This window comes from Cucurbita pepo, chromosome LG08 (genome assembly GCF_002806865.2).
Source record: "Cucurbita pepo subsp. pepo cultivar mu-cu-16 chromosome LG08, ASM280686v2, whole genome shotgun sequence".
NCBI lineage: Eukaryota > Viridiplantae > Streptophyta > Magnoliopsida > Cucurbitales > Cucurbitaceae > Cucurbita > Cucurbita pepo.
Genome location: NC_036645.1, coordinates 5,128,991 through 5,152,976, shown reverse-complemented (window position 1 = coordinate 5,152,976; position 23,986 = coordinate 5,128,991). Strand labels below are relative to the sequence as shown.

The 23,986-nt window shown below is 34.0% G+C and overlaps 2 protein-coding genes and 2 non-coding genes across 4 annotated transcripts; 2 read left to right on the top strand and 2 right to left on the bottom strand.

Annotated features, from left to right (window-relative positions):
* Window positions 1-2,545: 2,545 nt before the first annotated feature.
* Window positions 2,546-2,618, bottom strand: TRNAK-CUU. The gene has a single exon. It is a non-coding gene; the product is annotated as a tRNA-Lys (tRNA).
* Window positions 2,619-12,635: 10,017 nt separating this feature from the next.
* Window positions 12,636-12,708, bottom strand: TRNAK-CUU. Its single transcript has one exon. It is a non-coding gene; the product is annotated as a tRNA-Lys (tRNA).
* A 3,965-nt stretch (window positions 12,709-16,673) lies between these two features.
* Window positions 16,674-18,455, top strand: LOC111799811 (cyclic dof factor 3-like). The gene is made up of 2 exons (XM_023683291.1): window positions 16,674-16,868; window positions 17,066-18,455. Exons 1-2 carry the CDS (start codon window positions 16,710-16,712, stop codon window positions 18,305-18,307), a joined length of 1,401 nt encoding a protein of 466 aa, XP_023539059.1. The 5' UTR covers window positions 16,674-16,709; the 3' UTR covers window positions 18,308-18,455.
* A 4,781-nt stretch (window positions 18,456-23,236) lies between these two features.
* LOC111799693 (protein SRC1-like) lies at window positions 23,237-23,771 on the top strand. Its single transcript, XM_023683137.1, has one exon. The coding sequence runs from the start codon at window positions 23,288-23,290 to the stop codon at window positions 23,606-23,608; it is 321 nt and encodes a 106-aa protein (XP_023538905.1). The 5' UTR covers window positions 23,237-23,287; the 3' UTR covers window positions 23,609-23,771.
* The last annotated feature ends 215 nt before the right edge of the window (window positions 23,772-23,986 follow it).

Below are 23,986 nucleotides of genomic sequence, written 5' to 3'. Positions count from 1 at the left end.
GAATTAAAATTTAAGAGTGTTTATGAATACTTTTCAAACATGGTACTAATAGTTATTTTCATATACTAATGGTAAAGGTACTTTTGGACTTTTAAAAAAAAGTTATAAAAGCATTGATATAACTTTGGAAAGATCAAATATATTTTTGAAACACTTTTGAAAGTTAAAGATTATTTTTTTAAATCATCTTGAAAGAGGGTATATTTAAAACAATCTATTAACAATTTTCATCTACAACCAACAATAAGGATTCCAAATTGAATCATCAACCACACGATTCAAGGATGTGTAGGATGGAACACCACTTGAATCAAAGAAATTAACATCTCTGTATATCTCTATATATTTGAAACAAACAAAGTATTAACTGTTTCATCTACGATAAAGATTTTTTTTAAAAAAAAATTGTTTGATGTTTAAGAGTTTTTTTTATGAAGGTACTCTTCAAGATTTTTTTTTTTTTTTACCGGTGGAAAAACTTTTGAATTTTTTAAATTTAATCTTTAATATTTTAAAATTATGAAATTTATCTTTAATAGACTTCATCCATATAGTACTTCAAAATTTATCTTTAATAGACTTCATCCCTATAGATACAATTTGTGTTTTGTAACTATTGTTGTAGGCAAACTCTATGAGAGGTAGGTGACTCCTCCCAAGAAGTCCATGGCACATGCCCCACCATGTTCTCTAGGATCTAATTCAATTGTTTGGTTTATCCTTCAGTTTGAGGATGAAAGGTCATACTAAACTTCAACTACATCCCAAGTGCCTTCTACAAACTCTTTCAAAGTCGAGATGTGAACCTCGCATCTTGATTTGACACTATTGAAACTGGTATTTCTTAGAGTCGAACAGTCTTTTCCATTTATAATTGAACCCACTTCTCTACTGGGTATGTTGTCTTGCCGGATGAAATGGGCCGACTTAGTTAATCTATCAATGATGACCCATATAGTAATGAACATTTTCTTTGTCTTTAGTAACTCCAATATAGTCCATAGTGACATATTCACACTTCCGTTGGGGCACACTTACAGATTGCAATAGTCTTAAAGGTCCATGTTTTGGTGCCTTGATCTTCTGGCAAGTCAAGCATCGACTTACATATTCTGCAATGACCCATTCCATCCCTTTCCCAATTAAAGTCCTGATACATTTAAGGTTTTAGAGCATCAAACCACCAAGATCCACCATAGAGCCAATGGTTGATGAGGGCATCCCAACTTATATGCCGAAAGCATAATGACCTAGATGGATCAAAGAGATTAGGAAATGGAAGCTAAGCGCACCTAGAACCTTGAGAAAACTCTGATAGTTGACTTACAATCTTGGATAGAAGTGAGATTGGTAAATGGACATATGAGCTTGAGAGGACTTGATTGACTCAAGCTATGCAATTGGCTAATTCTAGGTCAAAAATAGAACACATATTCGTAAGAAACATTAAATATTAAATAAGAGAAGATTCGATGAGATTATACTAGTACATTGCATATTGAATATTTTTGTACTTATTCTTGCCTTATACCAGCCGATGAGAGGACTATTAGATCTGTCTCTTATGTTGTCTTTTGTTTAAATTTTTATTTTTTGGACTTCGAAATATTTTACAAACATTTTTATATTAACTCCCACGAATTTATTTTGTACGTTTTTAAGCGTAAAAATAATAGTGTTTTGATTTCTTGCATTTTGTCGCCCGTTTTAAGCATGAAAACTTTTATGGTTTTTTTATTTTTTTTTTATTTTTACATAGACTTTATATAAAGTCTATGATCCTTATACTAACATTTATTAACAGTAAAGAAATAAATTATAAATAAATAAATAAATAAAATAAAATAAAAAAAGTTAAATTTTTTTTTTTTGACCTTTTAATAAAATAAAAAAATACTTTATTCTTCAAACCAAAGTGTTGGGTCGTTTGGTAATTCAATAAAGAAGAATTTGAAGAGAACCGTCTATAAAAAAATACAGCTAAAAAAAAATTATACTATCAATATAGGGATGAAATCAGTCTATCTACATCTCATAGAACATCTCCAAATCCGTTAATTTAGTCTTTAATGTTTTAAAATTACGAAATTTATCTTTAATAAACTTTAAGAATCTTAATTAGGTCCCTTTGTTAAAAAAAAATTAAAAAAAAAATTGTTTTGTAACTAAAAGTTGGAGTGCCATTTAATTATTATTTTATTTACATATTTGGGAATATGAACATGTTAGTGTTTTGGGTTACTTTATTCACTTCTTCTAATATGTCAATAAATTATGTCCACATCTCTAAATATATTTAATTTACAAATAATTTAATAATATATTATCTGACATTCATTTTCAAAATTGAAGCGGGTAAATATTAGAAAATAAATGGTTAATTAAATTCCTTTAAAATAATGAGGATTAAATGGAAAAACATGTTTGAGGACTCAAAACATATACTAACTAATTATATCTGTAACAAAATATATTATTTATGCTTACAGAGAATGTGAAAAAGAAATTAAAAAAAAAAAAAATCTCAGTCAACATGAAAATGAATCGCCCACCGTGGGGCTCGAACCCACGACCACAAGGTTAAGAGCCTTGCGCTCTACCAACTGAGCTAGACGGGCTTATTTTCTAAATTGGACTTTTATTTTATATATAACCTATTTTTAACAATTTCCATAGGCACTAAGCTAACGTGGATGTTAGTACCTATTGTGCGGTACTTGTGTCCAATGTCATTTTTATTCTACTTTTTTTTTTCTTCTAACAATTTATAGTTCAATATTTATATCACAGGTAGGTTTAGATATTGCTTTACTAATATATACCACATACGAGTTTAACGACGATATCAATTGAAGAAGAAAAGTATAAATTCGGTCTAAAAATCTTTAACTTATATGTATGTATACCTAATAAACTTAATCTTTTTCGACACCGTGACAAAGAAACCCTTGTTATCTTGAAAACAACAATGGTGTAAAAACTAAACATTATTTTGAAAGTAAAAAAACCTTATAACTTTTTAGAAGTGAGCGATCCATTAACAACATTACAAAGAAGGTTCCATCATTTTGAAACAAATTTAACATTTTTTTTTTTTTTTTTACACCTCGTTTCTTTCATTGCTTATAAGCAATACAGCTCTTCTCACAAATATATGAATGCGTGTGCAAAAATTCAAAATGTCATAGAGAAAAGTAATATTTGTGACCTCCCATATCAGTTGGAGAGGAGAACGAAACATTTTTTTTTATAAAGGTGTAGAAACTTCTCCTTAGCCGACGGAAACAATCCTTATAAGGGGTGTAGAAACCTCGAAACATTTTTTATAAGGGTGTAAAAACCTCTCCGTATAAGACACGTTTTAAAAACTTTGAAGAAAAGGTTGACACAAAAGTTTTTCAACGGGTAGAAGATAATTTCTAAAAAAGACCCACTAAAAAGGGAGTATGATGGGGGCTATTNAAAAAAAAAAAAAAAAAAAAAAAGGTTAAAAAGGTGGCAAGACTTTAAACAGGGGATGTCCTCGTTAGAATTTGGTTTGATTCTCCACCTAGCTTAAGCTCTCACCCAATTGTAAGGACTCATAGTTGATGATCTGAGTCAGGTTTGCTACAAATTGGCAGACCATGAACACATAAAACACTTCATTGGGACTTGGGTGTTAAAAATATCAATTATTGTAAGAATCAATGGAGACGAGTGACATGATTACAATTGAAAGAGGTATTATAATATGAATACTAAATGACAGACAAGTATTGGTGTTTGAGTCCATGGTTAAATGTGACATTAATAGTATTGCTTCCATAAAGAGGGGTATTCAGAACTTGGTCTACACCGAAGACCATCCCCTGAATAGTGATTAAAGAGAGAGCTTGGGGCATTCTTGTTAGTATAGTTAACTCTACAAATGAAAGAACTCTCGTGTTTTTGAGTACCAAATTTTTGGAATTTCTAAACGTGCTTTCAAAAGACCATCTAAGGGGTACTTCCTTCCGAGTGGATTTCAATATCAGAACAATGAACAATAGAAGAATTGAAAAAAACAAATTTTAAAACAAAAAATTGATGCGACAAATGGATTGTATATATAGTTTTGAAAAATGATGAAAATAATAGAAAGGGGGAAGAGTGGGAAAAGCATTAAAGGCGGCGTGGAAAGCGATCGCACAACTTCCGCATCACTTTCCCGCTCTACGCCAAATGGGACCCACACGCTTACTTTCCCTTTATTATCTTTTTCCATTTTTCCTTTTTTCTTTTCTTTTCCCAATTTTTGTTCGACATTTATGTTTTGCTTACGTCATCTCCCATCTCCTAACTTCCCACATTTTTTTCTTACCCTCCTCCCCCATCTATTTCTCATTAAATATCAATATTTTCTTACTTCCAACAACAATTGAATTCCAACCTAAACCTTTCAAAATCAAATTAATTATATGCATTATTATCGTAAGACACAACCAGCATTTAAAGGGTTAACAATGTCTAAAACAAGTACCAACATCCTTATACCATAAAAAGTTACTTGTTAAACAGAAATTTTTAATGGTCCAAAAAAAAATGAAGATAATAATAAAAGGTATAAAAGATGGAAAAACAACCTTAAAAATTGAGACATTGGAGAAATAGCCACTAAGTTTAAAAAAATTGAAAAACTAGCCTTAAACAAGAAAGAAAGAAGCAATTTTGGTGAAGGAATGGAAGGTAAAAAGTGAAACGGCCTAAGATGATACTTTTGTCNAAAGCACAACCTTTTGCAAAAAAAAAAAAAAAAAAAAAAAAACTTCCTCTCAATCTACATAATAATTATTATGGAGTCGGGGATTGAGTAGACTTGTATCGAGCCAATTAAAGAAAGTAAATTTGGGTGAGATGGTAGACCATTTTTCTATAAATTCCAAAATCATAATCAATGGTTCTTATCTTGTTTAATTTTTTTATAAATTTCTTTTTAACTTTCATTAATGAACCAAATTAAGATATGAACTAGAGAAGGAAGAACTAAGAAGCGAGTTACATAAAAGAAAATTAAAAAAAAAATGATGATTTATGTTGGTTTCGAACCTGCGCCTTAAAAAGAAGCAAAAGAATTAAAAATAAAAGAGGGTCTCCTAGCCGAATAAGAGCCCAGGACACGCGGGAGAATAAGTTGAGCATAAAAAGTGCAGCTGCCAAGACTCAAAGGTTTGAAAAAAATGGAAAGGATGTTGCCGGCTAGTCTCTCCTGCACTTCAATCTGAAGAAAATGGATAGAAACAAAAGCTTGTGGGTTGGGGCTTCAACCCACGCTCCCAAAGCTCACACACATGCATCGATGTTGCATGTCATGAGTATGCTTGTCCATAGCGTATTGTCGGTGATGACGTGTCAGATGTCATTGTCATGCTTGTACTGAGCATGTTGTCCATGACCACATGTCCATTTCAAACCTCTTCTATTTTCATTCATGTTGGTTGTGTTGTCTGTGGTAGTGTGTTAGATGTCCTTGTCATGCTTGTCTAGAGCGTGTTATCCATGATCACATGTCTATTTCAAACCCCTTCTACTTTCATTCATATAGAATAGGTCTTCACTACTCTTATTATATCAATTTGGGGGGTCTTTACTAGAGGTTAGTTTATCTCCTAAATCTCGTAATTAATTAATTATTATTATTTTACTTACAATTTAATATTTTCCCTCGTATAAAAATCCAAGGTTATTAAGTATGTGTTTGACATACAAGAGGATCATGTTCAAGTAATAACTTAAAAGTGTACATTATATGACCTACTTTATACTCGTTACAAATGATTTAATCCAAATTGTTCATGGGGAGACATGTACGTGGGTTCTCTTATGCAATGAGTTTGTATAAAATTGAACCAATAAATATTTAATTTCTCTTTATAAATCCGTTAATTGAAAAGTTGATTAGAATGTTATTATCTATTGATCTAGAATTTTAAATTACCGAAATCATTTAAGTATCAAAGAAGAATTTTGGGGTTTAGATGATTGTTTGCTTTTGCTATTGAAAATGAGATATGTACTGTAGGTAATTAATTGAATTCTCTCTATTTTAGCATACAAAAGTGTACTGAGAATGAGGACTATATTATTGAATTATTTCCATGTGTTGAACATGTATAAGTGTAATGAGATAAGAATAGGGCACTAGAGTTAAAGACAATTTTATAGTGATTTAAGTCAGGACTTTTAGACCGAGCTCTAGGATAGTAAGTGGCGATCAAAGGTCAAGACCTTAGTGCTCCCAAAACCATATTAATCCCATAAGCTAATTTAGAGAGTCAGGGAGATTAGAGTTCAAATTTTAAACTACCTAGACAACTTAAAAACCTAGTTAACCTCTAAGACACCTCGGAAAGATTAAGAAAGCTTGTCAGGCCTAGTAGCCGTGTGAACAGTATCACTAGAGCTTTCACCTCCTATTTCGTCTAGTACATTATTAGCTTTATCAATAATCTAGATGCACTATATAGGTGCAATCTAGTACATCAAATCGAATAACACTTCTGCCAAACAATAAGTATATTGGTATAGTATTGTCAAGCTTGACCAAGTCAAATTTGAAAAAGCATCGAGACAAATAGGTGTCATTGTCTTGTAGAAATAACCTAGGGCCTTTGTTCAACAAGGGCTTTAGACCGTAAACTTGTTCTTAGATGAGATGAAAGACCACACAAGTAAACTCACTAACTGATCGACACACAGGGTCACTTCCCCAAACTTTTAGATTCCAGGGTGGTTTCTATGAAAGGGTCAATAATTAACCTTACACAGAGATATTTAGAGAGAGATGTCATACTGTCGTATAATACATGTTGAGGTCACATCCACTCAGGATACCAATCAGTCACTACTAAGACATGGTAAGCTAACTGGCCGCATCCATAGTGTCCCCAGAATAAGGTACTCAGTCTTGANGAACTTGATCCACTCTTATGTCTCTACATATAGTTCAAGTAATCATACTATAGCCAGAGTGTTCTTAGTTTATTGGATTTAGATTAATGATCGTAAAGTTCACTTTATTCAATAACAATCTTTAGTGAATAAATAACAATAATAACTTTATTGAAAATAGAATATGTTTTTGTTTACAAACTATGAGTTTTAGGACATTAAACCCAACAGCATGGTGTCAGCTCTCCACCACCCCTGGGCTATGTGGCCTAAGCGAGCTACCCTGTGGCACATGCATGTCTCTGGTTAGGGCGAGTGTTTCGAGACAAGTATCCTAGACGACTTCCTTTAAAATTGGTCTTTCAATAATAGTACCAGACAACATGGGTGTATCGATTTTACGCCCAAACCCGTGTTAGAGATTGAACTATGCACCCACTATCCAGTACGGAGTCCATAAATGACATGACATGGTCACAAGAGGGTCAATGTCTAAGGACCGGGCTGACTTGATGACTCCAAAAACATGGGTAAATTTTTTGCGAAATAAAACAAACCGTATTTAAAACATAATATTCATTAAAACTAAATAGTTTTCATACATGAGTAATTAAAACTAGACACAATAGTTCAAACATAAAATAAGGAACGACACAAAACATTTTAAAACAAAAAGGGTTGAAGGACGACGGGTGAGGCTTGTCTATGGCACCTGCTCTAGAGTCCGCTCCCGACCTTGACCAGCTTTTTATTACCTGAAAAAAAAATGGAAAATAAGAAATGAGTACAAAGACTCAGTAAGTAGCCTACCTGTAAGCTCTTAATCGTATCCTTGATATACTAGAGTACCACATTCTTTCTTGTTTTGTTCCGGTTTTTTGTTGTAAGTACTTAGGCCTCTTAGTTCTGTTCTTGACTTGGGGTTCTTATCGTGATCTATCCTGAGGACCTTGGTCCTTGGTCCTTGGATTTTGAAACCTTGGTTATCCTCTAAGGGTCATAGTACTATGGTTCTTGATTCTTGGTTCTTATCCTTAGAACTTGGATCTTGATCCATATTCTAGTCCTTGATCTTCATCTTGTTCTTGTTACTTTCTAGGTTCTTGTTATGTTCTTGATTCGTTCTCCAAGACACAACCCCTAGGATTTACGGTACTAGTCATGAACTTGACAACCTGTGTTCAAGGCTTCATGCATTCCAAGCGACACAGTCTTAACCTACATCCAAGACTTCATGCGTTTCAAGTGACGTAGTCTGAACCTGCATCTTAGGCTTGCTCTTCGATACGGTCTGAAAACCTATGTCAAAAGCTTCATGCGTTCCAAGTGGCATAGTCTTAAAATCTACTGTCAATGCTTCATGCATTCCAAGTAGCGTAGCTTAAGTCATGAAGATGTTGTACCGTGGGAGGTCTTAGGTGGTTCTTGATTCGTGGCTAAGATAACTTACTCTCTTCTAATTTCATTGTGGCCCTAGATTACTCTCCATGATAGACCATAAAGATCATGTGATCAGTGCATACATGAACATGGCATCCTACAAATCTTTGGGTAACCATAACATGGTGCAGGGCATCTCATCTAGGCGGGGGAAACATGAGGCAAAAAATGACACCCTGCAATGAAAACATGGTGCAGGGCATCCCACCTCGAAGAGGTCGAAAATATGGACCTCTGAAGCACCGCGTGGTGGGAGGTCATGGGTCACAATTGGACATGATTAGAGTAGCATTTTAAGTTTTTGAGTTTGAGGACCTTGATCCCTTATCCTTGAGTGGTACCTAGCATTCTTCTTACTTTGGTAGTTATGGTGCCTATGTCGTATTGTTCTTGGTTTTCAATCTTTTAAGTTTCTAAGGTTCATAATTTCTTAAAGCATAAGTTGTAACGTGCATTCATAAACGTATGGACCCATCACAACAATAAAGTTATTCTAGAAGGTCATAGAGTCACGATGAATTCTGGAGAGGGTTCTAGAAGAGTCTTGAGGTGTTTTTTGGGTTCTAACTTGGTTTAAGTTCCAAATTTAGTCTACTCAACTTGAAATCTCAAACATATCTTCATGTCCTTAAGAATAGACCTTATAGAAAGTAACACGTCATTGAAGCACGTATAGACCTTGAAATATCATAAATAGTCTTGAAGGCATTTTGGTAATCTGAAATTTTTATGGAAAAATCCATAATTGTTCTAAAAAAATTTCATTTCTGGTTGGTCATTTTTTTTTCTCGATTACCTTGAAATTCCTTCTAGATATAAGGAAAAATTCTTTAAAATTTGAAAAAAATGACATTTTCATCCTTAAAATTAAATCTTTCTTTGGATCTTTGGGTCTGACATGGATGGCTTATTTTTGTGTAGCTGATTTCCTTCATTTTTGGTTGTTACACAATGCCTTGATAGAGCCCGAATAGATAGATGTTTGGGATGCTCTAATGTTATGAACGACACATGGGTCTATCCTCGATGACATGACCGAGTGAACTTTGATGGCCGACAATACGCTGTGACTTAGGATGGCGTCAAGACACATAGGCCATGTTAATTGGGAACCAAGATGATGTTGGACGTGACGATGCACATGAGAGACCTTGGCCCCGAATAAAGGCAAGGTTGAGTCGAATGATTTGGTCTAGTGTAGAGGCAAGTTGGTTGTGTCGTACATGATTGAACGTGCATGCGTAGGTGGTGTGTGGGACTGAACAAGCTTGGATTTTGTTCAATTGATGTTCGGTTGGCGAAGACAAATCTTGCCTAAGGTTCAACGAAGTCACAAAGTCGATCGAAAAATGAAATGGGGCCTAAATTTCCCTTATGACGGGTCGTGAGAGTGTCAAGATCATGATGCCACACGACTGAAAAAGTAGGATCGTGACACTAAGCGTAGGGGACCTCAACCGATCTGACTCGTAACCCATCAAATGTATTTTATTCCATGTTTTTAGTTTAGATCACAAATATTCTTAAACTTTATATTTTATCACAAATATTTTCATTAATAGTTTTTAACAACACTTTTAATCTTAAAAAAAAGATGTTTTATGTTTAATTTTGGATGGAAAGTATTATTACTTTGTTTCATATATATATACCAATTGAACTTTTAAAGTGTTTCAATAATATGGATAAATTTTTAAAAAAATTTGAAATTTAAGAGCACGGAAAGTTCATGAATACTTTTCAAACATAGTACTAATAGTTATTTTCATGTACTAATGGTAAGGATACTTTTGAACTTTAAAAAAAAAAATTATAAAAGCATTGATATAATTTTGGAAAGATCAAGTATATTTTTGAAACACTTTTGAAAGTTATTATTTTTTAAATCATCTTGAAAGAGGGTATATTTGAAACAATCTATTAACAATTTTCATCTACAACCAACAATAAGGATTCCAAATTGAATCATCAACCACACGATTCAAGGATGTGTAGGATGGAACTCCACTTGAATCAAAGAAATTAACATCTCTATATCTTTATATATTTGAAACAAAGTATTAACTGTTTCCATCTACGACTGAGGATGAAGATATTTTAAAAAATAAATAAAAAAAAAAATTGATGTTTAAGAGTTTTTTTATGAAGGTACTCTTCAAGATTTTTTTTTTCTTTTTTTGAACGAGTGGAAAAACTTTTGAAAGTTCACGTGTATTTTTATTATTTTTTTAATTTAATCTTTAATATTTTAAAATTATGAAATTTATCTTTAATAGACTTCATCCATATAGATACAATTTGTATTTTGTAACTATGGTTGTAGGCAAACTGTATGAGAGGTAGGTGCTCCTCCCAAGCAAGAAGTCCATGGCACATGCCCCACCATGTTCTCTAGGATCTAATTCAATTGTTTGGTTTATCCTTCCGTTTGAGGGTGAAAGGTCATACTAAACTTCAACTACGTCTCAAGTGCCTTCTACAAACTCTTTCAAAGTCGAGAGGTGAACCTCGCATCTTGGTTTGACACTATTGAAACTGGTATTTCTTAGAGTCGAACAGTCTTTTCCATTCATAATTGAACCCACTTCTCTACTGGGTATGTTGTCTTGCCGGATGAAATGGGCCGACTTAGTTAATCTATCGATGATGACCCATATAGTAATGAACCTTTTCTTTGCCTTTAGTAACTCCAATATAGTCCATAGTGATATATTTACACTTTCGTTGGGGCACACTTACGGGTTGCAATAGTCTTAAAGGTCCATGTCTTGGTGCCTTGATCTTCTGGCAAGTCAAGCATCGACTTACCATTCTTCAATGACTCATTCCATCCCTTTCCCAATTAAAGTCCTTATACATTTGGGTGTTTTATAAGTTGATGGTATAGGGTGAGTCATGGGCCTTAGTCAATAATTCCTCTAAAACCTTCGTTTGATCCACCATAGAGTTAATGGTTGATGAGGGCATCCCAACTTATATGCTGAAAGCATAATGACCTAGATGGATTAAAGAGATAAGGAAATGGAAGCTAAGCGCACCCAGAACCTTGAGAAAACTCTGATAGTTGACTTACAATCTTGGATAGAAGTGAGATTGGTAAATGGACATATGAGCTTGAGAAGACTTGATTGACTCAAGCTATGCAATTGGCTAATTCTAGGTCAAGAATAGAACACATATTCGTAAGAAACATTAAATATTAAATAAGAGAAAGATTCAATGAGATTATACTAGTACGTTCCATATTGAATATTTTTGTACTTATTCTTGCCTTATACCAACCGCTACTTATTCTTGCCTTATACCAACAGCTGAGAGGACTTTAGATCTGTCTCTTATGTTGTCTTTTGTTTAAGTTTTTATTTTTTGGACTACGAAATATTTTACAAACATTTTTATATTAACTCCCATGAATTTATTTTGTACATTTTAAGCGTAAGAATAATAGTGTTTCAATTTCTTCCATTTTGTCACCGGTTTTAAGCATGAAAACTTTTACGGCTTTTTTTTTTTATTTTTTACATAGACTTTATATAAAGTCTATGATTCAAAGTCTTAAAAAAGGAATTGTTATACTAACATTTATTAACTGTAAAAGAANAAAAAAAAAAAAAAAAAAAAAAAAAAAAAAAAAAAACTTTATTCTTCAAACGAAAGTGGTTGGGTCATTTCGTAATTCAACAAAAAAGAATTTGAAGAGAACTCGTCAATAAAAAATATAGCTAAAAAAAATTGTACGGTCAATATATGGATGAAATCAGTTTATCTACATCTCATAGAACATCTCAAAACCCATTAATTTCNATCCGTTAATTTAGTCTTTAATGTTTTAAAATTACGAAATTTATCTTTAATAAACTTTAAGAATCTTAATTAGGTCCCTTTGTTAAAAAAAAATTAAAAAAAAAATTGTTTTGTAACTAAAAGTTGGAGTGCCATTTAATTATTATTTTATTTACATATTTGGGAATATGAAGATGTTAGTGTTTTGGGTTACTTTATTCCCTTCTTCTAATATGTCAATAAATTATGTCCACATCTCTAAATATATTTAATTTACAAATAATTTATCTGACATTCATTTTCAAAATTGAAGCGGGTAAATATTAAAAAATAAATGGTTAATTAAATTCCTTTAAAATAATGAGGATTAAATGGAAAAACATGTTTAAGGACTCAAAACATATACTAACTAATAATATCTGTAACAAAATATATTATTTATGCCTACTGAAAAAGAAAATTAAAAAAAAAAAAAAAAATTCTCAGACAACATGAAAATGAATCGCCCACCGTGGGGCTCGAACCCACGACCACAAGGTTAAGAGCCTTGCGCTCTACCAACTGAGCTAGACGGGCTTATTTGCTAAATTGGACTTTTATTTTATATATAAACTATTTTTGACAATTTCCATAGTTCTTATTGAGCACTAAGCTAACGTGGATGTTAGTACCTCTTGTGCGGTACTTGTGTCCAATGTCATTTTTATTCTTTACTTTTTTTTTTTTTTCTAACAATTTATAGTTCAATATTTATATCACAGGTAGGTTTAGATATTGCTTTACTGATAAATATAAGATAGCACATATGAGTTTAATGATATCAATTGAAGAAGAAATTCGGTCTCAAAATCTTAAACTTATATGTATGTATACATCATAAACGTAATCTTTTTCAACACCGTGACAAAGAAATCATTGTTATATTGAAAACAACACTGGTGTAATTTCAAGTTAGGAAGAAAAATGAAACATTATTTTGAAAGTAAAAATGTGCTGCCACGTATATAAATATAAACCTTATAACTTCTTAGAAGGAGCTATCCATTACCGTCATTAGTAGCATTTACAAAAATATAAAACGAAAAAAGTAAACCTTATAACTTTTTAGAAGTGAGTGATCCATTAACAACATTACAACAAGGTTCCATCATTTTGAAACAAATTTAACATGTTTTTTTTTTACACCTTGTTTCTTTCATTGCTTAATAAGCAATAGAGCTCTTCTCACAAATATTTGTTGGCTCTATTCTAACCTCTTAATATTTCTTAAGATGAATGCGTGTGCAAAAATTCAAAATGTCATAGAGAAAAGTAATATTTGTGACATCTCACCTGAGTTGGAGAGGAGAACGAAACATTTTTTATAAGGGTGTGGAAACTTCTCCACATAGCTTAAGCTCTGACCCAATTGTAAGGACTCATAGTCGATGATGTGAGTCGGGTTTGCTACAAATTGGCAGACCATGGACACATAAAACACTTGATTGGGAGTTGGGTGTTAAAAATATGAATCATTGTAAGAATGAATGGAAAGAGGTATATTTGTTTTAAGTATTATAATATGAATACTAAAAGATGGATTAAAAGAGAGAGGTTGAAGCATTGTTGTTAGTATAATTAACTCTACAAATGAAAGAGTACCAAATTTTTGGAATTTCTAAACGTGCTTTGAAAAGACCATCTAAGGGGTACTTCCTTGGGAGTGGATTTCAATATTGATATTGAACGATGACAATAGAAGAATCGAAAAAAAACAAATTTTAAAACAAAAAAAAATTGATGCGACACTGAGAGGAAATGGGTTATATATAGTTTTGAAAAATGATGAAAATAATAGAAAGGGGGGAAGAGTGGGAAAAGCATTAAAGGCGGCGTGGAAAGCGATCGCACAACTCCGCATCACTTTCCCGCTCTAAGCCAAATGGGACCCACACGCTTACTTTCCCGCTCTAAGATAATAATCTTTTTCCATTTTTCCTTTTTTTGTTTTCTTTTCCCAATTTTTGTTCGACATTTATGTTTTGCTTACGTCATCTCCCACATTTTTTTCTTACCCTCCTCCCCCATCTATTTCTCATTAAATATCAATATTGCCACTCCCTTTCTCTCTAACCAATATTTTCTTACTTCAACAACAATTGAATTCCAATTAAAGAAAGTAAATTTGGGTAAGATGGCCGACCATTTTTCTATAAATTCCAATTTCTTTTTAACTTTCATTAATGAACCAAATTAAGATATGAACCAGAGAAGAAGAACTAAGAAGCGAGTTACATACAAGAAAATTAAAAAAAGCTTTCCAACCTGTCCATTTCAATTGTAGACTTCTATGTTGCATGTCATGAGTATGCTTGTCCATAGCATATTGTCGATTGTCATGCTTGTACTGAGCATGTTGTCCATGACCACATGTCCATTTCAAACCTCTTCTATTTTCATTCATGTTGGTTGTGTTGTCTGTGGTAGTGTGTTAGATGTCCTTCTCATGCTTGTCTAGAGCGTGTTATCCATGATCACATCTCCATTTCAAACCCCTTCTACTTTCATTCATATAGATTAGGTCTTCACTACTCTTATTATATCAATTTGGGGGGTCTTTACTAGAGCTTAGTTTATCTCCTAAATCTCGTAATTAATTATTTATTATTATTTTACTTACAATTTAATATTTTCCTTCGTATAAAAATCCAAGGTTATTAAGTATGTGTTTGACATACAAGAGGATCATGTTCAAGTAATAACTTAAAGAGTGTACAGTATATGACCTACTTTGTAATCGTTATAAATGATTTAATCCAAATTGTTCATAGGGAGACATGTACGTGGGTTCTCTTATGCAATGAGTTTGTATAAAATTGAACTAAGAAATATTTAATTTATCTTTATAAATCCGTTAATTGAAAAGTAAGTATCAAAGAAGAATTTTGGGGTTTAGATGATTGTTTGTTTTTAAAAATTGTCCTTTTTTTTTTTTTTTTTGGATATTGCTTTCGAAAAAAATACTGTGAAGGAAGCCCTAGAGAAAAAATTCTTGGGATTTAGATGAGATTTCAGAATTGTATGTCTCATTTTGCTATTGAAAATGAGATATGTACTCAGGTAATTAATTGAATTCTCTCTATTTTAGCATACAAAAGTGTACTGAGAAGGAGGACTATATTTTAGGCGATTTGATTGAATTATTTCCATGTGTTGAACATGCATAAGTGTAATGAGATAAGAATAGGGCACTAGAGTTAAGACAATTTCATAGTGATTTAGGTCAGGACTTTTAGACCGAGTTCTAGGATAGTAAGTGGCGATCAAAGGTCAAGACCCTAGTGCTCCCAAAACCATATTAATCCCATGAGCTAATTTAGAGAGTCAGGGAGATTAGAGTTCAAGTTTTAAACTACCTAGACAACCTAAAAACCTAGTTAACCTCTAAGACACCTCGGAAAGATTAAGAAAGTTTGTCAGGCCTAGTAGCAGTGTGAACAGTATCACTGGAGCTTTCGCCTCCTATTTCGTCTAGTACATTATTACCTTTATCAATAATCTAGATGCACTATATAGGTGCAATCTAGTACATCAAATCGAATAACACTTCTGCAAAACAATAAGTATATTGGTATAGTATTGTCAAGCTTGACCAAGTGAAATTTGAAAAAGCATCGAGACAAATAGGTGTCATTGTCTTGTAGAAATAACCTAGGGCCTTTGTTCAACAAGGGCTTTAGACTGTAAACTTGTTCTTAGATGAGATGAAAGACCACACAAGTAAACTCACTAACGGATCGACACACGAGGTCACTTCACCAAACTTTTAGATTCCAGGGTGGTTTCTATGAAAGAGTCAATAATTAACCTTACACAGAGATATTTAGAGAGAGACGTCATACTGTCGTATAATACATGTTGAGGTCACATTCACCCAGGATACCAATCAGTCACTACTAAGACATGGTAAGCTAACATTAAACCTAAAAAGCAATAAGGTTGGTTCACATGTGGTCGAGTAAACATCTTTATTTTCATTATTCATTTCCCATTTTATTATACTTTCATTATTAAAAAATAAAATAAAATATTTCCTACCAAATTCATTGTTGCATTGTTTTAAAAAAAAAATTAAATTAAATTAAATTAAAATTTGGGTTAGATTATAAAAAGGGGGAAAAAAAAGGCATGTAAAGGAATCTTAAATATAAAAGGCAAGAAAGAAAAGAAAGTGTTAAAAAGGCTTTATTTAGTAACATAATAATAATAAATAAATAAATAAAAAGGGTAACAGAAAAATTGGTGTTATTGATATATCCATTGAATTTAAAACAAATTGCCTTCTAAGTTCATTAATATTCCTTTAAATATTTAATTTATTCCCTACAATATCACATAGCAAAGGAAGACAACCAAGTTTAATCAAACGGTTGACTTAATTAATACATAAAAGAAAAAGAAAAGGAAAAAGAAAAGGAAAAAGAAAAAGAAAAAGAAAAAGAAAAAGAAAAAGAAAAAGAAAATGGGTACTTTTTAGGCTTTTAGAGAAGAGCGCTTGTTTCTCTGTTTATTTCCAGCCTCCTCTTCAAACCCTTTCAATGAGTTTTGGATTTTATTTGATTTCACCCATTTCAAACATGAGTTCCGCTACTCACCATCTCCTCTCCGCCCCACATTTCAAGGATCTCGCCATTAAACTCTTCGGCCGCACCATCCCTTTGCCGGAATCCAACATTTCCGCCGCCCTGCAAAATCTCGTATCTATTTTCATTCGCTCTCTTCTTTCTTTCTGCCTTTAATCTCATTGTTTTACTTATTTGTTTCTGTGGGACATCTCTCCTATGAATGTATTCAATCTTAACTTCATTTTGTTTCCATTTCTCCATCTTCATTTCTTCATTTCTCCCTGTTTCCTTTCCTTGTCTTTTCCCTTATTTGGAAACATTGTATTCAGGATGGTTGCAACCATTTCAAAGAAGGTGAGCACTGTGTGTCGGGTGCAGAAGACTCCAGGTCCAGCGTTTTAGTACGCGATGATGAACAAAAGCAAGCCTCGAAGGAGGAGGAAGTGCATTTCAAAGAGCAGCAGGGAGATGGTAATGAGGAGAGAGTTTTGAAGAAGCCAGACAAGATCATTCCTTGTCCTAGATGTAACAGTTTACAAACTAAGTTCTGTTACTTCAACAACTACAATGTCAATCAACCTAGGCATTTCTGCAAGAACTGCCAAAGATATTGGACTGCTGGTGGCACCATCAGAAACCTTCCTATCGGTGCAGGACGACGAAGGAACAAGCAATTGCCATCTCAATACCGACCTATAATACTATCATCCTCCGAGGGACTTGCGACATCTCGGTTCGAACCATCGGATTCGACGAATCACCATCAATTGATATCAGGCCTTCAGTCTCCTGCTTTCAGGCCTTCCAATGCCAATGCCACTCTTCTGAAGTTTGGACCTGAAGCACCACTTTGTGAATCCATGGAGACCGTGCTCAGTCTTGGAGACCAGAAGAGGTCCATTCAGATTGGCTCTGCATATAGCAGAGACAGTCCTGATGAACCATCCTCCTGTGGATCCTCCTCCATGACAACGAATGAATTCCCTAAAACTGTCGTCGACAGGGAAGCAGCCAGACTGTCGGGTTCGAGTAATGAGAACACTTCACCGAACACGGTTCGTTGTTACCCCGTTCCACAATTGGTTTTTCCATTGAATCAGGGTGGGAACGGTATAGTTTCATCAGCAATGGCTAAAGGTTCAGATGGCACGAGTATATCCAATCCAGTTCAATGGCTTCCTGCGACAATGCTGGCAGTTCCAGGCTATTGCACGCCTAGCCTTCCATTACAATTTGTGGCAGCATCATATTGGGGCTGCACGCCTGTATGGACCGCAGCTGGTGTCCATGCATCTCAAACATCCGCAGCTACCATCGGCAGCTGCGCCACGAGTTCATCACCGACACTCGGAAAGCATTCGAGAGATGCAAGTAGCAGCTTGACAGAGGAAGAGGAATCAGAGAAATACGTGGTGGTACCAAAGACAGTACGGGTTGATAAGGTGAGCGAAGGGTCGAGGAGTCCAATATGGACGACATTTGAAACTACAGAAAGTAATGCAGATGGCAAAGAGCATTACAGGGAGGCTCCTCATCTCTTGGAAACAAAAACTGGAAGCTTTTACTTGTAGATTTTCCTTCAGACCACATAGAATGTAATTCTTTTTTTTCGTGACTGTTTTAAAGCTGTTCATATAATTCTGAAAGCCTTGCCAGAAATTTGGTACATATGATGTTTTTGGGTCACACAGTTAAGAGAATTAATCTTCCATTCTTCCATTGCCTCTGGCATCATCTGAGATCAGTAATTCTAGTTTGGTGCTTCCATGTTGTACCATGATTCAATTTGGTTTATAATTATGGATATCAATATTGAGGTTGGAAGGGGTTGCGAGGCAAGCAACCAAACAGATTGGAAGATGTTATTACTCCTTTAATTTAGAAGTGGGGTTTGTTGTGAGAGGGTGTTGGGAAGGTAGCACAACATTCAAGGAAACATTTACTCCTTTCAACGTTACATCATTATTATTATTTTTTTATCAACTCTAACACGTTTGAACATTATTATTTTCAAATTTATAGATTAACCTGGTGTCATCAAGTTCACCTTTAGAAAAAAAAGAAAAAAAAAAAAGAAAAAAAAAAAGAGGGTTTTTGGTTGAAGCAATAGAAAAAGGTAAATAAAAGGTTGTTTGGCTTCCCCAAAATTGTGATGATGGGAATGCTTCCTTTTTTATGAGAAGTGACTCAATTCTCCTCTCCATTACTGCCTCCAAAAGCTAATTAGTATATCTTTAGCAACCTTTACAAAAACATGACCAACAAAAAGAGGTCAAAAAGTTTTTGCTTTTCCTTTTTCTTTTTTTGCTTTCTAAAACTCAAATCAACCGTTCTTGGTAAGCAATCTTTATTGGTTCGAACATGATATTTGTTAACGTCCATGATCTTAACATACCAATATTACTTCATATCTTAAATTTTATATCAATCGATCTCTAACGGATGTTTATCCTTTTTTTCTTTTTTTCTTTTTTCTTTTTTTCTTTGTCTTTTCTTTATATGTATATGGAAGTAAAGGGAAGAATAAAATTTAAAAAGTGATATACAGAAAGGAAAATAATGGAGAGATAGATGGAAAAGGAAAAAAGGAAAATGTGTTACAAAGTTGGAAAGAGAAAAGAAAGAGATAAAAAGGAAGGGAAGTTAAAAAGAGAGAAAAGCGGAGGGGCTAAACTTTTTATTCATACATTTAAACAAAAATAAAAAGACAAAAAAAGAATTCAAATTTCAATAAAATTGTTCGATTTGTAATTAAATATTGAGAACTAATCTCACGGACTATAGAAGGAAAAAGTGTAAAAAAAATTAAAATATTAAAAAAAATGGAATTTGATAAAATGGCTCGAGTTGGCTTGAGGTAGCTTGAATCAAATATAAAAAAAAATCATAAAATTGTACCATAGTTTTTGAGGGAAGGTTCATGTATTTCTCGACAAACTCCTACGTAAGCATTTGGAGAGGCCTTAAAGTTTTGAGCAGATCTCTTATATGAATTTTAGTGCTTGAGGTACAAGTTTTCCAACAATTTTATTCTTTAAACTCACGTAGCATGCTTTGCCTATGTAGCGTAATGACTAGTGTACTAAGTTAAGGCGCTCACTCATAGAGTTATGGTGGGACAATATGTTATCTGCTAATATGAACATCAACCATGGAAGGTTAGCTCATGGACACTCCCATAGAACCATAAAGACACCCTAGTTTAAGGTGAGTGCCCTCGGTGTGTCGACCAACTATTGTGTTAATCTATGCGATCACACTACCCCTCTGTTTAGGAGACCCTTGGAAATTTTCACAATTTTGGGGATCCTAATCGTCCCTACACACTTCCTTAACAAGCTTAGCCTAGCTTGATTGCACTAATATTAGAGTGAAATTGGTAGAGACCCTAATGACACCATTTATACTATTAATAGCCTAAAGAGATACCTTAATCAATTCTTGGATGTTGTGGAGGTTTATTAGGTCCTTAGGAGCATCTAGGAGGTTTAATTCTCATCTCAGGTTTCCAAGACACCGAGGACTAGCTCCTTGGGACTACTCAAATTTTTAGGTGCACTCAAGTCTAGACCTTCGCTGCTCACATTCCTGGGGTGCACAATCTACTAAAAACATACTAACCTAAGTCAACATGTAAACTACTCTAGTTGTAGCGCTCTAATCTTAACTTGGTTATCTCATGGATGCGTGTTAGAGAGATATTCATATCGATCATCTAAAGTATGGAACACTATGTATGAATGAATAGATATGTTTTATGTGCTTTAGGTGATTGATAGGAATATCTTCCTAGTAAAAAATGCATGAGATAATCAAGTTCAGATTAGGACTCCACAACTAGAGCGACTTACATGTTAACCTAGATCAGAACGTTCAAGTAGACCTAGCACCCTAGAATCGTGAGTGATGATTAGAGTTTTAGACCTAAGTGTACCCAAGGATTGGTTTAGCCCAAGGGGCTAACTCCAAGTGTTTTGAGAAACATGAGATATAGACTAAACTGCCTAGGCACCCCAAAGGACTTAATCAACCTCCACGACATCTAAGTAGGATTAAGGAAGCTTATTGGAACTCTCAAACCACTTGAGTTACTAATGAGTGTAGGATCAGGACAAGGTTGACACCACGATCTCGTTAAACTTGTCCTAAAGAGAAACTAGGGACTACATAGGTAGTTAGCTCGACGAAGACTCTTATTAAATGTAGAGACAAGTCAAGGCAAATGTCATGACTCCGTAAATCGATCTTGGAAGAAAATAAATACTACATGGGTAGTTGTGAAGGAAAGTGCTTCTATTGAATACAGAAACGGGTCAAGGCCAACGCCGTGACTTCGTAAGTTGGTATTGGAAGAGACTAGGGGCTACACAGATAGTTGTCAAGGAGAGCGCCTGTATTGGGTAGAGGGACGAGTTGAGGCTGACACTGCGATGCAGTAAATCAATCTTGAAAGGGGACTAGGGAGTATACAAGTAGATGACTCATGATGAATCATTTGGAACTTCAAGACCTACACAAAAACTCAGATAATTGTAGGAAAGGGCTTGAACTTCCTAGAGTCTAGAGGAAAGTCATTGAAAATCTACTAGGAATTGGATGTGATCCGAGCCTATTTTATTTTATTTTTTTTTTTTGTCAGGTATCGGTCGAGGTAGGAGAGTATTTGAGAGCTAAGTGGTCACAAAGAAGTGTCAACTCGAGGCGTAAGTTAGTTTGTACTTTTGTGGGTCGTCATTTATATTCATCTGTATCTCACTCTCATTCACTGTTTGTAATAAACTTGAACAATACATATTTTGCATGGTTTGTGTTTTGTATTTTGTTTTGACAACAATGGCGTATGTTTTTAATTCTCATTTTTGTACTTTTACTTTCAACTTAATTTCTACTTTTAGTTGCTTTCGTCTTTTCTTTTAGTCACAATCTCAAATTCAAAGTCTCGAAAATTGGACAGTGATAAACCATTCATTTGAAGATGACAAGTACACTAGAAAACACATGGTTGAATATCCATTTGTGAATTTTGAAAGTCTTAATGTGAAATATATATATATTTTTTCATTTTAAATAAATCTATAGTGATTGGGTAGGAATTACTTTACAATCACATTTTTTTTTTAATAATCCCCCTCTAAACAGATTATTTAGAAAATAATTATTAACAAATTTAATTATTTAAATTATTATCTATTTGGTTTCTAAATTTAAATTATTAAATTATTAAACCCTAAACTTTCAATTTCGTTTTTGGTAAGTTTTTTTTTTTTAAATTTAAAAATGGTTGAATAAAATTGAAAGTTAAATACGTTAAAAAAAGGTGATAGTCAGTTGGGTTTCAACCATTTTAGGCCCAAACGAGAACAAGTCAAACTAATCAAATTTTATGAATAAAAATAAAACCAACCTGCAATAAGCTTTAGAGACGATTGGTTTGGTTTCTGTATGGGTTTGGTTCTTCGGTTTTGGGCTTAACGTTTATTTATTTGAACTTAGGAAATCGTTTTTGGGCCCAGAAAAGCCCAGTTCTGCAAAACATGTGTTCAAATAGTGAAACGTGACGATGAGGTTGCTACCACAGCACGACTAATGGCGTTATTGAGACTAAGGCCGATGAGGCGTTGTGATGATTCAATGGCCGACGGAGGGGCATTTGTGATGCTACAATCATTGACATAACGATCAAATTGTTGCACAATAGAACTTTAAACGAACGAAGTTGTTGTATGTAACTGACCAATAACGAAGTTAATTAAAAAAAAAAAAAAGAAGGAAAGAGAATTAGGTTTTAGAGATTTCTAGTTGATTTTAACTAAAATGAATGACATAAAATTACACGCCTACAAATTTATTGATAGTTTTTAAAATTAAAAAATTAAAATCTAAAATGATATTTATATATAGAAGTTGGTTGAGAAAGTAGTTAAAAGAAAAGTCAGGAATGCAAGTGGCAGGTTTGAGCTAGAAGACAGAAATAAAGAAAGAACACTGCACGTGAATGCTTAGATGTTGACGCGTGGCATTTCTTTACCGACCATTTTTTAATGTCGGCCAGATCGCGGGGTTGTGTAATAAAAAAAGAAACAATAAATAAATATGGGCCCTTCCACCTTCCCAAAACGTCGGCAAACGAATCATGTCCACGCGGCAAGGTATGAGTGGCCAAAAAATGATGAAACTTTCTTTATTGCTCAAATCATATTTTAAAAAAAAAATAGTTAAATTAGAAAGTCTCCTAAAATGAAATAATTANAAAAAAAAAAAAAAAAAAAAAAAAAAAAAAAAAAAAAAAAAAAAAAAAAAAAAAAAAAAGTGTTGAAAGGTACGGTGTAGGAGTAGTGGGAGACGCGGTATTGGCGCGTAAACATGTAAGAAAAAGAATCGCAATTATTAAAGCGATATAAAACGTCAAAATCAAGGATATTGGATAAGTGAATTTATTCGTTAATAAATATTATTTTGTGGTCCAAGGGATTGTGGTTGGGGATCTATAAATAAGGCTCCTCCTTCCCATTCAAGTTATTGGATGTAGCAAAGAAAGAAAGCAGAGCATCATGTCAGGGATCATGGAGAAAATAGGCGAGAAGCTCCACATCGGAGGAGACCACAAGGGGGAGCACAAGGGCGAGCACCACGAGAAGGACAAGCACGAGCACGAGAAGGACAAGCACGAGCACGAGAAGAAGCACGGCGAGAAGTCGGAGCACCATGGGGAAGGGCACAAGGAAGGGCTGATGGAGAAGATCAAGGACAAGATCCATGGGGGGGATCATCATGATGAGAAGGGTGAGAAGAAGAAGAAGAAGGAGAAGAAGAAGAAGGGCGAGCACCACGAGGGCGGCCACAGCAGCAGCAGCGACAGCGACAGCGACTGATCTGATCCTCTGTTTCTGCGTCTGTGTGTCTGTGTGTCTGTGTGTCTGTGTGTCTCTCTCTAGTTTCCTTTCAATAACATCAATATCTAATCTTTGTGTTTCTCCGGACTTGGTATTATCCACTGCGCTCTATTATATAATAAAACCCTCCTCATCTTTCTAATTTTGCTTTTATCTTCACCAAAGATTTGAGGAGATGATTTAAGGTGAGGAATTAAGGAGAACCCAAAGATTTGAGGAAATTTGAGAAACAAACAAAAGTGGACGAGAAATTCAACACTATTACCCATCGTTCATTAAAGAGGCCTTTTGTTCATTAAAGAGGGGGCAAAACTTTTCTATAACTCTTCTTCCCTTCCATTTATTGGAACCACATCT

Coding starts and splice junctions, on each gene's coding strand:
- LOC111799811 (XM_023683291.1), top strand. CDS start 16,710: ATGAGTTTTGGATTTTATTTGATTTCACCCATTTCAAACATGAGTTCC. Junction 16,869..17,065: donor CCGCCGCCCTGCAAAATCTC/GTATCTATTTTC, acceptor CATTGTATTCAG/GATGGTTGCAACCATTTCAA.
- LOC111799693 (XM_023683137.1), top strand. CDS start 23,288: ATGTCAGGGATCATGGAGAAAATAGGCGAGAAGCTCCACATCGGAGGA.